The following is a 15,850-nucleotide window of genomic DNA, read 5'->3' on the forward strand; positions in this document are numbered from 1 at the left end:
TTACAGAATTTTAGGAAAGATAAGAGGATAAGGGTGTGAGATAGGAAGGAAATTTAATTTTCATTGTATATTTTATTATAGGTACTATTGATATTTTAAAATATATGCATGTTATTTTTTCCATTAAAAACTTATTTTTAAAAAGGAAAACATATTAAGAAAAATATGCATCTCAACCAAGGTAACAGAATGAAGTGGTATATGCTAAGATTGATGGTAATTGTTCAAGTCAGCAAAGTCACTCACCTTCCGAAATGAAGAACTATATAACGAATGAGATCACCCTGCTTTTCCATTTTGTTGTCTGTGACCATGGGCATCAATTTGTCATAGTATTTGGCAAGGTAGAAATGCCCATCCTCCCACTCTGGCAGTAATAAGGTTACATCCTGGAAAAGTGGACAAAGGATATATTCACCTAAGAAAACCACACACTATGCTGGGAATTAAAGGGAAGAGATTATTAGGGATCAACAGTATGAGACCCACATGAAGCAGAGCAAAGTCAAAAGCAGACTAACTCTTCAATGGGGATAAAGCATAGCTACTTTTTTAGGAAAGTTTTTTCAGGATTGTTGGTCCACTATCCCAACATGAAATGTATTGGGACAATTTGCTAATTACAGAAAGAAAAATCCATTTACATTGCACCACATTTTAAGATACATCAAAATAATTTCCAGATGGATAAAGTCTTCATGTATTTTTAAAACAACTCAAATAAAGGAAACCATAAGATCTCTGCTGATGACAGCACTTTAAAAGTGTAAGACTATGATTAAAGATTATCACATTTTATTTTTCCTCAAGAATTCTCACCAGTTTTTGTCCACTTATTTTCTCCACTCTTTATAATCAGCTTCTGAGAAGTGTTCTCTACTTCTATTCATTCCTCAAACTATTTCTTTTTGGTTTCAGTCTACCACTCTACTAAAGCAGTTCCTTAAATTCAAGAGATACATTCTAATTCTGATCTCACTTGAACTCTCTTCAGCATCAGTTCCTGTTGTCCACACCATTTCCTTTTTGAAATACTTTCTTCTTTGTTTTCCATGAGGCCATAATCTTCCAAGTTTTCTCCTTCCTTTCTGACCACTCCTACGCAGTCTCCTGTTATTTCTTCTTCCTGACCTTTAAGTATTTGTGTGGTTTGTTTTTAAACTTGATTTAAAATGTAATGAAAAATAGAACAATTACTGAAATTAAAATTTTAATTAATTAATTCATGTAAGTTTGAAAATAAAGTTTAGCCCAGGAACCTTCAATGAGATCTTGCGTTTCCCCTTTCCAAACCTGAGACCATATAAATGATATGAGTAGAAGTGTGGAACAGATGCTGGATTCATGTGCCCAACCAACTAAAGGGACAAGGCTGCCAGTGTGCCTCCTTCATCTAATCACAGAAGAAGTGAAGGGAACAAAGGAAAATAGTAATTAAGTTTCTTCCAAAAAAGATTTTTCAATCTGATTTTATCATCTTTGTATCTTCCTTCCTCTCTTCCCTTCCTTTTTCTGGCTTAACTTTTTAAAATTTATTTTGGGAAGTAAACTTTACATATAAAAAATTACACAAATTTGATATGTAATTTGTTCAGTCATCAGAAAGTGATCACAACTATGTATGAACTCCAGAAACACAAGTCCTCCCAGCCCTTGCAATCACTATTCCCTTTTACTTAAAAATAACCACTGCTATAGACTGAATGTTTATGACTTCCCAAATTCTTGTTGAAATCTAATCCCCAATATGATAGTATCTGGAGGTGGGGCTTCAGGATGTGAACAGGTCATGCGGGTAGGATTGGGATTAGCAAACCCCAGAAAGTTTTTGCCCATTCCATTTGTGAAATCAACCAAAGTCATTCACATAACTTTGGTTTTCGTTGCTATATAGTATTCCATTATAGGAATATGGTATAACCAGTTATCATTCTATAACTAGTTTACTTTTTCTCTTTTTTAGTTTCTTTTCTAACTCCTTAAGATGGATAATCATTATTTTGTGCCTTCATTTTTTTCTAATATATGCAAATAAATTTTAAAATTTTCTCTAAGAATAATTTTAGTCACATATAACAGGTTTTGATGTTATAATTTTATTATCATTCAATTCAAGGTATTTTCTAAAAAATTTCTATTGCAAGTTTTTCTTTGCTATATGGATTGAAAAGTAATATCTCTTATGATGCTATCCATGCAAAGTTTAATACCGGCTAAGAAAGGCACATATTATGTTTGTTCAAAATTTTTCAGGCTACGATGTGGTTAATGCTGGGAAGTGCTAATACTATACTTCTTAAACTGGATGGAGATTTCAGAAATGTATTTATTTTGTGATAATTTTCTAGTTATATTTTATGGTATATATTAATTTTAAAAAAGTTTCCTTGCTATTTTTATACATTTATTCTTCCATATGGAAAAATTATTTTACCCATTTTCAAACAGAAAAAGATTGAATTTCTAACTGAAATTACATTATACATATACTCGCCTTGTATTTTTTCATAACTGCATTACTTTCAAAGTTAGCTGTTTCTTCCATAAATCGGCCCACTAGTAACATAGCTCGACCATGGATCAACATGTTCTTACTCTCGGCAGGGGTTTCATTTTCAGGAAAACATAATTCAACACCTTTTTGAAGAACAATTAGTGCCTGATGAACATCACCCTAAAAGAAAAAAGTGTTTAAGTACATATCTCTATTTTCTGAAGAACAAATAAAGTTTTAGATTTATTAAATATTACATTAAATATGTGTATGTGTGTATAAAAATCTATTTGGAATTTCATGTTCACTTCTCATTTCTCTCCTATGAATGTAAATCATAAAAGGAAACATTGCTTCATTTCATGTAGAATTCTTATATTTGTTCATTAATTCATTTACTCATTCATTTCCTAGTCATAAAAGTTCAGGGAATTAACAATATATGTAGATGACTGGGAAGAAACAAGTATGAATAAATAAAAAACGTGTTAAATAATAAATAAATAACACGTGTTAAGTGCTATTAACCGAAGAACATTCACGAGGCAGTAAGAGGCGCTAGGGAAGGGAAACCCCTAAAATCACCTGAAGACACAGGAAAACAGAGTAGAGCACTAGTTAGGAAAGCTATCAAATGAAGAAAATCTGAATTAGATCTTAAAGAATGAGTGGAATTTTCCTTGCAGACAATTCAGTGCAGGACATTTTTGGAAGAAGGAGTATTAATTTTTATTGGGAGAATGGCAGTAGTTAGGGTGTAAGCTGAAGTCTAAACTGTTGTGATGGTGATAAATAAAGCAGAAGGCGGCAGACTGGAACTCAATGAAAAGGACCTCTTGTGCTTTCTAGAGTTCAAAATTAATACTAAAGTCATGAAGAATACTTTGAAGTATTTTAATCAGGGGAGCAACATGATTCAATGTGCATTTTAGAAAGATCATAGAGAAATGGTGAGATGCAAAAAAAAAAAATGGTGAGATGCTAAGTGCATGAATTAAAGAAGCAGAGATAAATAAGAGGAAGCAAAAGAAATTTCTAAAGGAGATTTAGTCTCCAACTGTGGAAAGTGAGACAGAGGAAGAAATTCAAGATAATGCTCAGATTTTGGTCTCAGATGAAAGGATGTTAAATACAGGCAGGTTCACAAAAATAGGAGGTGATGCAGGTATTGTATAATAGACAATGAATTGCTTTTTAAAATACTGAATTTAAGGTATTACTAGCTTAGAAATGATCAGGTACCAATAATGAAGGCTGAATTATTACTTTTAAACACCATCTAAGAGTTTCCCATCCAGGAAATATCTTTGTGTTCTTTCTTCACACCATAATGTTGATGCAATCACATATGGTACCAATTATAGTTGCAAAGTGTAAATTTCAGAACACACTATGCTGAGTACTATAATCATGACAAACATGAAGAAATATGTAATAGCCACTTAACTCTGGGGTACAAACTGCAAGCCCCCCTTCTCATTACTACTGCTTTAATCTGGGAATTGCTGGAGACTTTTGTTCTGCAGCTAAAATTGTCATGACAGGCTAGATTAGAAGTAAATTTTGACAATAATACTGTCAAGCCCACACAGAAGTAATTATCTGCCAAGGACAGCAAGTAAGATACTGTGTTATTTTCACTTAAAAAATACTTTTTGAATGCATACTAATGTGCTCTGTATACATACAGAGAGGGAAAACAAAATAAAAATAGATTGATTCCCTCAAGAAAAAAATGAGGACATGGAAACAGAATTGCACTTTCAGTCTTGAAATGGGAAAATATTTGGGAACTTGAGGATAGAAGGAATAGTTTCATAGAATATGGGAGATAAATGATGAAAAAGGCAACAGAAAGGTGATTCTAAATTTAGATTAGGGATTGTCTCTGTCAGGCTTTTGTAGCTACATAATCTGCAACAGAATATCTATCTATCTATCTATCTATATCTATGATGACATTCCCTTGACCATTACCTTGGACCATAGCCACTTTGCCCTTTCCACATACAGTTCAGCAAGTCGTGATTCTCCAGCATTAAGGAGTGCATTGTAAGCTGTCTGGTGGTGACCAGCCTTTCGAGCTACTCTGGCACTTTGTAGCCAGCATTCTCCAACCATCTCGCTGTAATCTGGTCTGAAAAAATATGACAAAACAAGCAGGCAAAAAGAGGATTTTTAAAGTGTAGTCAACAACTTAATTAAAATATCTCTTCCTAATATGGAGCCTTGTCAATATACTATTTAAAGTAATCACAGGAGATTTAGTAAAACACTAAATTTAATTTTCTTAGAATGTTCCATATTTACCAATTACAAGTCTATGGTGATTTAACTCACTTAAATTTGTACCTCCCCCAGATATCTTCTGAATTATTTGAAAATATATATATTGCATATGAAAGTAATTCTTAAGTTTTAGGTTCATGTCAACTAAGTAGCCTAGCCCTGATAATTTAAAAGAGAAAAATAATGATTCAAAGAGAAAATTAGGAAGAAAACCACTCCCAAATAATATGCAACATTAAATTCATGAAAAACCTTTTGTTGAGGCTTAATAAAGCTCTCCGGAGAGCCAGGATAGGCTCTTTGGCTCTGTAGGAATTCTGAGTCATTTCAAGTCGAGCCACCCAGTTTAGAGAATCTTCTTGAGAATTTTCACCTGGAGATTGGTGAAAAAGTGGTCTGATGCTGTGTTCCAATTCACACAACATGTGCAATCTGAAAATAGATAGAACCTGTGTTAAAATGCTATCATAGTCAACCTTATTAATTGCATATACAAAGAAAATTAGCTATAGAGAATCTGAAATGTGCAGTTTTCATTGGATGAGCTTTATTCAAAATTTATTATCGGTATATAAACTGTAAAATTGGGCATAATCACCAATTATCGTTGAAATAAATATTTATTTTTGCACTGATCTCCAAATTCCTATAAATTATATTGCAGAAGGGTATGTAGAGCTAAATTAAAGTGTATGAAAAAATCAAACTTTATCACCTATTCAAAGAAAATAAAATATGGATCCATTATAAATCAACATAAAAATTTACATTTATTGCAGGTATTGTGCAAGAGGACCCAGCATAGTAAATGCCAGTACAAAATTATGAAATGAATGCAGTTTTCACTGGGTTTTTTCCCCCTAAAAGTGATAGAAACACTCATGATTATATTTATCCCATGTATAAAAGTCAGTGTCTATGACTCAGTGTTCAAGAATGAAGTTGAAGGGCCTCCCCTGGTGTCGCAGCAGTTGAGCACTGGGCTGCGAAACTGCATGCAGCCTCTGCAGCGCTGGTTCAATCCCCAAACACCAGCAAGGGTCCCACATGGCACGCCAGACCTCTCCTGTCATGCCCGCTGCTCCCCTCAGCAGTGTATTTCGTCAGTCTGCCTGTTCTGTTCCCCACTCTGGCTCTAGTGAATTCTCTCACCCTCCCATGCTTCTGACTGTACCCAGTGCTTGAATAAATAAATAAATCTTTAAAAAATAAAAAAATAAAAATAAATTATTAAAAAAAAAAAAGAATGAGGTTGAATAGCTACAGAACAGAATTAATCTCACTGGCCCAATCTCTGGTTTCACTCAGCTGATGATACCAACGGGGTTGATACAAATTACAGTAAACTATTATAACTAAAAAAAAAAAAAAATCATTATGGTCCCATTGCAATAATTTTTTTATTATTTTCTTTGGTTGAATTAACAAGGTTAAAATGTTTTCAATTATTTTCTTCCTTACCTCTAAAAGTTAGTATTTATTTCTAGTAATGTAATGCCTATATTTTCTTGGTGTGTGTGTGTGGGGGGTGTGTCGAGGGGGGTTGGGGGATGGGGAGTCAAATGCATTTCTAAATGAAAAGATGAAAAGTGAATCAATAAGTACCAACGTGGCAGGCATAGTAGATGTCTAGATTATTTAAGTTATATAGCAAATAAACTTTGACATTGTAAAAAGACAAAAAAGATATTTTTGTTACATTTCAGAAGTTGCATAATTTCCTTTACAATTACAAGGCTATATGTAAGAACATTTAAAACAAAACACTAGAGTGGTTCTGAGGTAAAAGAAGAAAAGAGCCATTTTGTGTAGTTATACATTATACCAAGCATACTACCAACTGCTTACTAGTCAAAAAATTTCAAGCCTGTCAGATGACACAGATTAGGAAAATAAAAATGGGAACCCCCCCCAAATACCTCACAATATGTTCATATCCTCGTTGGTAAGAGCCTCTCTCAAAGCTTGCAGCTGAAAGAGGTACAATTTGTTCTGTTCTCACTAGTTTCAACGTGTCATAAAAAGCTGTGACATCTCTTTTTTTGGCTGATAATAATAGCTGTCCCAATCTGACACTCCATGTTGTAGATTTCCCATCTGAAAAACAAATGAAAAGTCATAGAATGCCACAGTAGTTAAGTTCAAGAAAAGCTTTATTTCATTTGGTAAAATAATCAGCAGAAATGGTGTACAAATGTTTTTCTTGTACAATCACTTTGTACAATCACAAACCAGTCTGAGAGATTAATTAAGAATGCTGCTTTGCTAATTAAATCTGAATATTTATGACATCTTAAAAATGCTTATATTTTAAGAAGTAATTTTACCTGCTGCCAAATAGTTTTCCACCAAATCCCACTGTGACAATTTCCAAGCTGCTTCCACTCTGTATGTGTTTAATTCATCTGTCCATTCAGACCTATTAAAAGAAATGCTTATCAACTATAAGAAATTTATTCATTTAAATTTAAAGTGGCATTTAGAAATTTTTTCCATTGGTTTAGATACTTCTGACTATAATTTTTTTGTTCTATGTATTATATTTGTATTTTATTTTGTACTTAGATACAAAAAATTACCTCTACCTGAAACAATTTCCATTTCCCCAAAACACATTTTCTATAATTAATTCTGATGAAGCTATTTTAAATTGACATTTGACAAATTAAATAGTGCTATATACTAGAGCAAAATTAATGCCTGGATAATTATGACTTTCAGTTGCTTTATAGTAACCTCTATAGTATTTCTTTCAAGTGCAACTTGGTGTTAACAGATAACGAAGCTAGTCAAAATATAAAATGAAGATGACAAAAATAAAAAGACAAAGACAAAATTAAAGGCAGTAAGCACTGATATCTTCATGATCACCTTAAGTGTAAATGGATTTCAAAACAAAGTCTAACCTGCTGTTTGCAGAAAACTCATTTTATCACCCAAGACAAGCACAAAGCACAAACATGAAGACTAGTAGGCAATCCTACAAGCAAATGACCATCAAAAGTCAGGAACAGCGATATTTTTATTAATAAAATAGATTTCCAATTAATAACAGTAATAAGAAATAGAGATGGATATTGCATTATGATTAACAGCCTAATCCAAGAAGAAATAACAGTCATAAATATATAGTTACCAAATGATGGAGCACTTAAATACATAAGGCAATTACTAATAGAACAAGAGACATATTGACAGCAACACAACACTACCAGGGAATTTTTTATACCCATTTACATCCAAGGACAGAGTAACAAGACAGAGAAAAATTAAGAGACTTAAATGATGAGCTAGACCAAATTGACTTGACATCTACAGAACACTACACTTCAAAACAGCATCTACATTTTATTTCAGAGCACATGGAACACTCAAAAGAGCAGACCCATATATTGGGACACAAGTCAATTGTTAATAAAAATCACAAAGACTGAAATCAGATGAAGTACTCTATCCAACCAAAAGGCCATAAAGCTAGAAATCAACTATAAAAAACAAATAAACCTGGGGCCCTTCCTGGTGGTGCAAGCGATTAAGCTGCAGCACAATGAAGCTATCCACAGCCACTGCAGCACAAGTTTGATCCCAGGCCAGGGAGGTGACTCACATGGCGCAGCAGAACTCTCCTGTCTCGCCTGCTGCTCCCCTCAGCAGTGTCTTTCAATCAGTCTGCCTGTTCTGCCCCCCCCCCGTCCCTGGTGAATCCTCCCACCCCCTGAACCTCTGGCCTGTATCCCAGTTCTTATACGCGTAAATAAATAAATCTTAAAAAAAAACAATACAAAGAAACCTTAAGTACCTGGAGACCAAACAACACGCTGTTTAACAGCTACTGATTAATGAGGAAATGAAAGCAGATATCAAAAAATACCTCAAAGACTAATGAGATGTGACTACAAGCTATCAAAATTTATGGTATGCTTCAATAGCAGTTTTAAGCATGCCGATAATTACACTATAGGCTAACATTAGGGAGCAAGAAAAATGCCAAATAAACAATCTAAATCTGCACCCAAAGCAACTTTGGAAAGAAGAAAAAACAAAACACAGGGTTAGTAGAAGGAAGAAAAAAAAAAAAAGAGCTGAGAGAAAATAATTAGAAATAAAAGTCCAAACAAAAGCTTAATATAACCAAGAGTTAAAACAAAGAGGAGAACCTACCACAAATATTATACAAATCCCCAAAGTCATAAGAGATTGCTATGAACAACTATGTACCAATAAATGTGATAACCTTGAAGAAACAGAACAAATTTCTAGAACAACAGCGCACAGAAAATCAGGAAGAAACAGAAGAGTTGAATAAATAATCACAATCATAGAAATTGAACAGTAATAAAAAAAATCTCCCCAAAAACAAAAGGCCCAGAAGGTTTTACAAACTATTTTTATCAAATCTTTAAATAAGAACATGTACCCATCTTGCTCGTTACTTCTAGAAATCCAAAAAGATGGGAAAGTTATCTTCTTATGATGCAATATCATACAACTTATGATGCAATATCATCCTACTCTCAAAACCAAAGACAGCTCAAGAAAACTACAAACCAATATCCCTGATGACTAATGATGCCAAAATCATAAACAAATTACCAACAAATCAAATTCAACAACTCATCACAAAGATCATATATCATGATCAAGTGGGACTTATCCTGGGAAATAAGGAAGGCTTAATATATGTAAGTCAATAAATATAACACATTATATTAACAAGAGAAAGATAACAATCATATGATAATATAAATAGATGCAGAGAAAGCATTTGACAAGATTCAGCACCCATTTATGATAAAAATTATTAACAAGATGGGAACCAAAGGAAGCTACCTCAATATAATAAAATTCATGTATCATAACCTGAAGTCAATATTATACATAATGGTGAAAAACTGAAAGCTTCCCCTTTAAGATCAAGACCAAGGCAAGGATATCTACTTTCACCACTTCTGTGTAATTCAGCATTAGAGGTTTTAGCTAGACTAATCAGACAACAAAAGGAAATAATAGGAATTCAGATGGGAAAAGAAGAATTGAAACTATCATTATCTGTAGACATACACTAAATATACAAAGAGAGAACCCTAAGACTTCACCAAAAATCTAGTGGAAATAATTAATGAACACTGCAAAGTGGCAGGTTACAAAATCAACATACAAACATCTATTGCATTTTCATATGCAAATTATGAATGAGAAGAAAAAGAAATGAGAAAATAATCTTATTCACAATTGTATTAAAAGGAATTAAATAACAAGGAATTACCCTAACCAAGGAGATGAAGGACATATATAATGAAAACTACAAGACTTAACTATAGGATATAGAACAAGACATAAAGATGGAAAGATTCCATGTTCATAGATGGGTAGAATCAATATAATCATACTGACTATTTTACCAAAAGTGAAACACAGATTTACTGCATCCCCATTAAGATACCAATGATAATCATTAAGAAAACAGAACTAGAAATATTAAAATTTATAGGGAAGTATAAAAGGTCTTGCATACCTAAAGAAATTCTGAGGGAAAAAGGAATGAAATGGAGGTATCATGCTATCTGATTATATTACAATACAACAGTAATCAAAACATTATTGGCATAAAAATAGACACATAACTTAATGGAAGAGAATCAAAAGTCCAAAAACAAATTCATCACCTGGGGGGATGAGGAGATCATATACTGTCAAAACACTAGCAAGGAGGTAAAATACTGGTGCTTCAATAACAATAAAAAAAAAACACCTTATGCATATGTCAATATTTCATTTATGATAAAGGAACCATGACCATACTATTGAGGAGAGTCTCTTTAACTTTAACACATGGTGGTGGGCATGGGGCATTCTCCAGAACTGACCACGTACTGGGTCACAAAGCAAGTATCAACAAATTCATGAACAAAGTCATACCAAGCATCTTTCTCTAGAAATCAACTACAAAAAGCAAGCAGGGAAAATCTCCAATATATGGAGAATAAACAAGACACTAATAAGAGGCTATTGGGTTAAGAAGGAAATCAGGGCCTCCCCAGTGGCGCAGCGTTTGCGCGATGGGTTGCGAAGCTGCGCGCAGCCTCTGCAGCGCCAGTTCGATCCCCGGCTGTAGGGTGAGGGTCCCAAATGCCTGCAGACCTCTCCTGCGGCCCACTGTTCACCTCATCAGTGCACTTCGGTCCTTCTGCCTGCTCTGCTCCCCGCTCTGGCTCTGGGGAATTCTCCCACCCTCCCGCGCTTCTGACTGTACCCAGTGCTTGTATAAATAAATAAATCTTTTAAAAAAAATTTAAAAAAAAAGAAGGAAATCAAAGTAGAAGTCAAAAATGTCTCAAGACAAACAACACTGAGGACCTTCCAGAACTTGTGGGACACAGCAAAGGGGGTACTAAGAGGGATACATATAGCAATATACGTTCAAATCAAGAAAAAAAGAACTCAAATAAATAACCTTATCTCCCACCTGGAGGAATTAGAGAAAGAGAAAAAAAAAATCACAAAAGCCAATGAAGAAAATACAAAAATTGAACAGAAATAAATGAAATGGAAATCAAAGAGATAGTCCAAAAAATTAATGAAACCAAAGGTTATTTAAAAGCAAAAATCAGGGCCTCCCCTGGTGGCACTGAAGCTGTCCACGGCCTCTGCAGCGCCGGTTCGATCCTGGCTAGCGGCGAGGGTCCCACATAGAGCACCAGACCCCTCCTGTCGCGCCCGCTGCTCCCCTCAGCAGTATATTTTGTCAGTCTGCCTGTTCTGTTCCCCACTCTGTCTCTGGTGAATCCTCTCACCCTCCTGCGCATCTGGCCTGTACCCCATTCTTGTAAAAAATAAATAAATCTTAAAAAAATAAAAATCAAAACAAAAATAAAAAACCAGACAAATCTTTGGCTAGGCTCACAAAGAAAATAAGTGAGAAAGCTCAAACAGGATCAGAAACAAAAAAGGAGAAGTTAAAACTGGCACTGCAGAAATTCAGAGAATAATATGAGATTACTATGAACATCTATATGCCAATAAGTAGAATAGCCTAGAACAGATAGATACTTAGAATTACACAACCATCTGATACCGAATAGGGAAGAACAGAAAACCTGAATAGACTGATTACAATCAAGAAAATCAAAATAGTCATCAAAACTCTCTCCAAAAACAAAAGTCCAGGACCAGATAACATTACAATTGAATTCCACCAAACTTTCAAGGAAGAGCTAATACTTAATACTCTTCCTGTAGCATGGTGATAACACTTGAAGGGGGCTAGGCGTGGTCCTGTACTAGCCAAACACAAACAATGGCATAAATCAACATTATTTTGATTGAAAAAAATGTTTAAAAAAATGACTAAAGAGGGAAGGATCCCTAGTGCTGGAAAAACTGTCTCTACAGGGAAAAATGTTCATCATCACTTATCAGAGAAATACAAATCAAAACCACAAAGATATGCCACCTCATTCCTGTGAGAATGGCCCATCAAAAAGACCCGAAACAAGAAGTACTGGTGAGGATGTGGAGAAGAGGGAACCCTCCCACACTGTTGGTAGGAATATAGTTTAGTCCAGCCTTTATGGAAAGCAGTAAGGAGGTTTCTCAAAAGATTAAAAATGGATCTCCCATATGAGACAGTAATTTGACTCCTAAGCATCTACCCCCCAAATTTTAAAACACTAATTCAAAGGGAAACCTGCACTCCTGTTTATTGCAACACTATCTAAAATAGCTAAGTATTGTAACCTAAGTGCCAAACAACAGGCGAATGGCTCAAGATGTGGTATATATAAGCAATGAAATATTACTCAGTGATCAAAAAAGACAAGTTCATGCCATTTGTGGCAATGTAGATGTAGCTGGGAGGGGTTATGCTAAGAGAAATATATGTCACTTAATATGTAGAATACAGAGAAACCAAACAAAGGGTCACATAAAGACAAGCTTAAAAACTAACCTTTGAAAGCTAACTATAGAAATGAAGCATTCAAAGAGGGGAGGAGGTGGGAAAAGGGTGAGAACAAAAAGGGGAGGGAGCATAATGGACTGTGGTGGGGGACTTAGGTGATCTGATGGTGGGCCCACTATGGTAACTATATCTGAAGTGGGGAGCCTATATGTCCAAAATACCATCATTAATGTAAACCAATGTTACCTCAATAAAAAGGAATAAAATAAAATTTGGGCTTGTAAAACCAGTACAACAGGTTATTTTTTTCTAAGCATTTTACTTATGTAACACTAAGGTGGGTAATGATATTTTGCATCATGATTACATAAGAGAAGTTAGACTCTACCCACATTTCTTTACAAATCATACCATTTGAATATCTGCTATGTGCTAGACCTTACATTGGGCACATTTTCCATTTAATTATCTAATAACACTGAAAGACACATACCCTTCTATTATAAATCAGAGAGACTGTGACTAATGCCCTTAACAATTCTCCTTGCTCCTTCTGTAGTAAAATCACATAAATAAAATGTATCAAATGAACCCATCTTTATTTTTTAAAAAAATCTAAAATAGCAGCAAAACTATTGAATATTCTCTAAATTCTAAAAATATGAACAGCACCAAAGCCAATTTAGAACAAGACTAAAAGAAATACAATAGAGCTGTTATTTTCAAAAGTCTAGCTTTGAATAGCTTTGCAAGCTATCATTAAATACAAAAATATCAAAATTTTAGGGTACATATGTTAGCATAATTAGCAGGATCTGTTATTCAGAGGGGATATGCTTGATCAAGCTTTGGTACCAAGAAGTACCAAAGGGCAATGAGGATCAAGCTGTGAGAACTTATTCCCATAAATGGACACATTTAAAAGAATGACTGTGCAGGGGAAGAACAGTCCATATATTTTGGAAAAAGTTTTTTTTTTTTTTTTAATTTTTTTAATAGAGGCATGTTTTATTTATTTATTTATTTGTTTGTTTGTTTTTTTTTTGTTTATACATGCACTGGGTACAGTCAGAAGCGCGGGAGGGTGAGAGAATTCACCAGAGCCAGAGCGGGGAGCAGAGCAGGCAGAAGGACCGAAGTACACTGCTGAGGGGAGCAGCGGGCGGCAGGAGAGGTCTGCGCGCCATGTGGGACCCTCCTCCTGTGGCCGGGGAGCAGCCAGGGATCGAACCGGTGCCGCAGAGGCCGCGGGCAGCTTCGCAACCCAGCGCTCAACTGCTGCGCCACCGGGGAGGCCCAAAAGTTTTTTTTTTTTAATGCAAACGCTCTCCCCATGGAAAACGTGTCCCTCTTGACCATTTACTACAATGACATAGCATCTTCCTTTGAATATTGACACTGGTCTTTTCACAATCCAAAGATCAGAAGACTCTATGTATCCAGGAGCTAAACAGAAGATAAGAGGTGTCCAACTGCCCAGTGTGCATAAGGAAACTTGAAACTTCAGCTTGAGCCAGGACGATTTCCCCAAATTCCTGCAATCCCTTCATTCATAAGATCTTCCAACTCACCTGGAGAAACATATCTAAAGATCTACAATCACTTTTCCACGACATCTCAAAGATTCCTTGCTCATTTTATGAATTCCAGTAGTGTGAAACTGAGGTTCACTGCCTTCAAACACTGTAGAATGGTAGTATTTATAACTTAGAGGAATTACTTTTAAAAGCCACTTTCACAATAATCTAAGTAATAAAAGTTGGCTGTGTTCCCTTTGATTAAGATTTCATCACTTGGGACCAAATCTCAATGCCCAAAATCCATGGAGATCGGGTAAAAATATTAAGGAATAAGGTTTTCACCTCTCAGAGCGAGTCAGCTTCAAGAGCAGACCCAACCTTCACAGTTACTCTTCAAACCAGAAGAACTATATGGTCTTAATCTTTGCTACAAGGATTACTAATTTTTTTCCTTTGTATCTATCATTTCCTTCGGGAAAGTGAGGCTTCTTTCTTTTGGGGAAAAATCAATTCCCAGTCTAGAATGGTATTCCATAAATTAGCCACGAATTTTCCCCTCCCAACACAAAAAAATAACGTGTTGATAACGCAGTTTGGATATCCTTTGAAGTACGTATATGAGTCTCACCAAGAGTGAGTACTGGAAGATTCTTGTCTTAAAGCAAATCTAATTCAAGATTTGGATAGAAAATTGAGTTAAGTGCTAAATCGATGCACAAGAAAGCAGGAAAAAAAAAGCTTTAGGTGTTCATCTCTAACACCATGAAACCAAAAAAAATATTTCCTTATTTTAGTAAATATTATAGCAACACAATCATTAATTTAAAATTCCCCATTGAAATATAATAACAAAAGAAAATTATTCTTTTAAAAAATTATTACCTGTTAGCATGCACTCCATTCACCTGAGTGATTACAGTAGACAGCTGACCAAGACCTAACATGGACTTCACTACACCATGATAATGAACGATCTAGAAATTTAAAAATATTTAAAATAGAATTGTCACTACAAATGAAATCTTGGGAACCAAAAACAGGATAATTGATATTCATTAAAAAATATTATTCAATAAGAAAGTAAAAATCAAAATCAACAAAAAACTATGAACCAGAGACACTTTTTGGGGGGTGGGGGGCGGGAGGGGAGGGATTGGGGTCAGAATGGGGCGTTTGCAATTGTATGGGGGAATATAAAAATAAAATTTATTATTTAAATTAAAAAAAATATTATTCACCTCATTGTATCTACCCTTCTTAGTTTAGCAAATGACTTGCTTGGCTATATGGCAGAGAATTCTACACACACCTCAACTTAAAAAAAAATGTGCAGATAATCTAAAAATAAAGATCTCAGATTGAATTTATTATTTTTATAGATTTAGTAAATTTTTGGGTTCATATCATCTATAAGAAGTAACGAGTACCCTTTTATTATTTTGAAGATTATTTGTAATTTTACTTTTTAGATAAAAAATAAAACTAAAAGTTCACACATTATTAATATAGATATTGAGTGTTAGTAAATAAAGTTAAACAATATCATGCAATGTTCTTTAAAACTGAAAACAAGATTGTAAAAAATAAGGGCCTTATATATTGAGTTTCTGAATATGTCAAGTAAGACAAAAAGCAATACCTCACAAT

General features: G+C 34.5%; 1 protein-coding gene across 2 annotated transcripts in view; it reads right to left on the reverse strand.

Annotated features, from left to right (window-relative positions):
- ATR (ATR checkpoint kinase) overlaps nt 1-15,850 on the reverse strand; it is a gene marked incomplete at both ends in the record, with an annotated part of 123,423 nt that overhangs the window by 33,387 nt on the left and 74,186 nt on the right. For both annotated transcript variants that reach the window (XM_084231548.1, XM_084231547.1), the window contains 7 exons: nt 247-389; nt 2,495-2,674; nt 4,472-4,631; nt 5,036-5,215; nt 6,703-6,880; nt 7,111-7,202; nt 15,086-15,177. In XM_084231548.1, coding sequence (XP_084087674.1) covers nt 247-389; nt 2,495-2,674; nt 4,472-4,631; nt 5,036-5,215; nt 6,703-6,880; nt 7,111-7,202; nt 15,086-15,177 — 1,025 coding nt within the window. The remainder of the gene's footprint in view (nt 1-246; nt 390-2,494; nt 2,675-4,471; nt 4,632-5,035; nt 5,216-6,702; nt 6,881-7,110; nt 7,203-15,085; nt 15,178-15,850) is intronic.

Source organism: Talpa europaea (genome assembly GCF_964194135.1).
Source record: "Talpa europaea genome assembly, chromosome: 4".
Taxonomy (NCBI): Eukaryota; Metazoa; Chordata; class Mammalia; order Eulipotyphla; family Talpidae; genus Talpa; species Talpa europaea.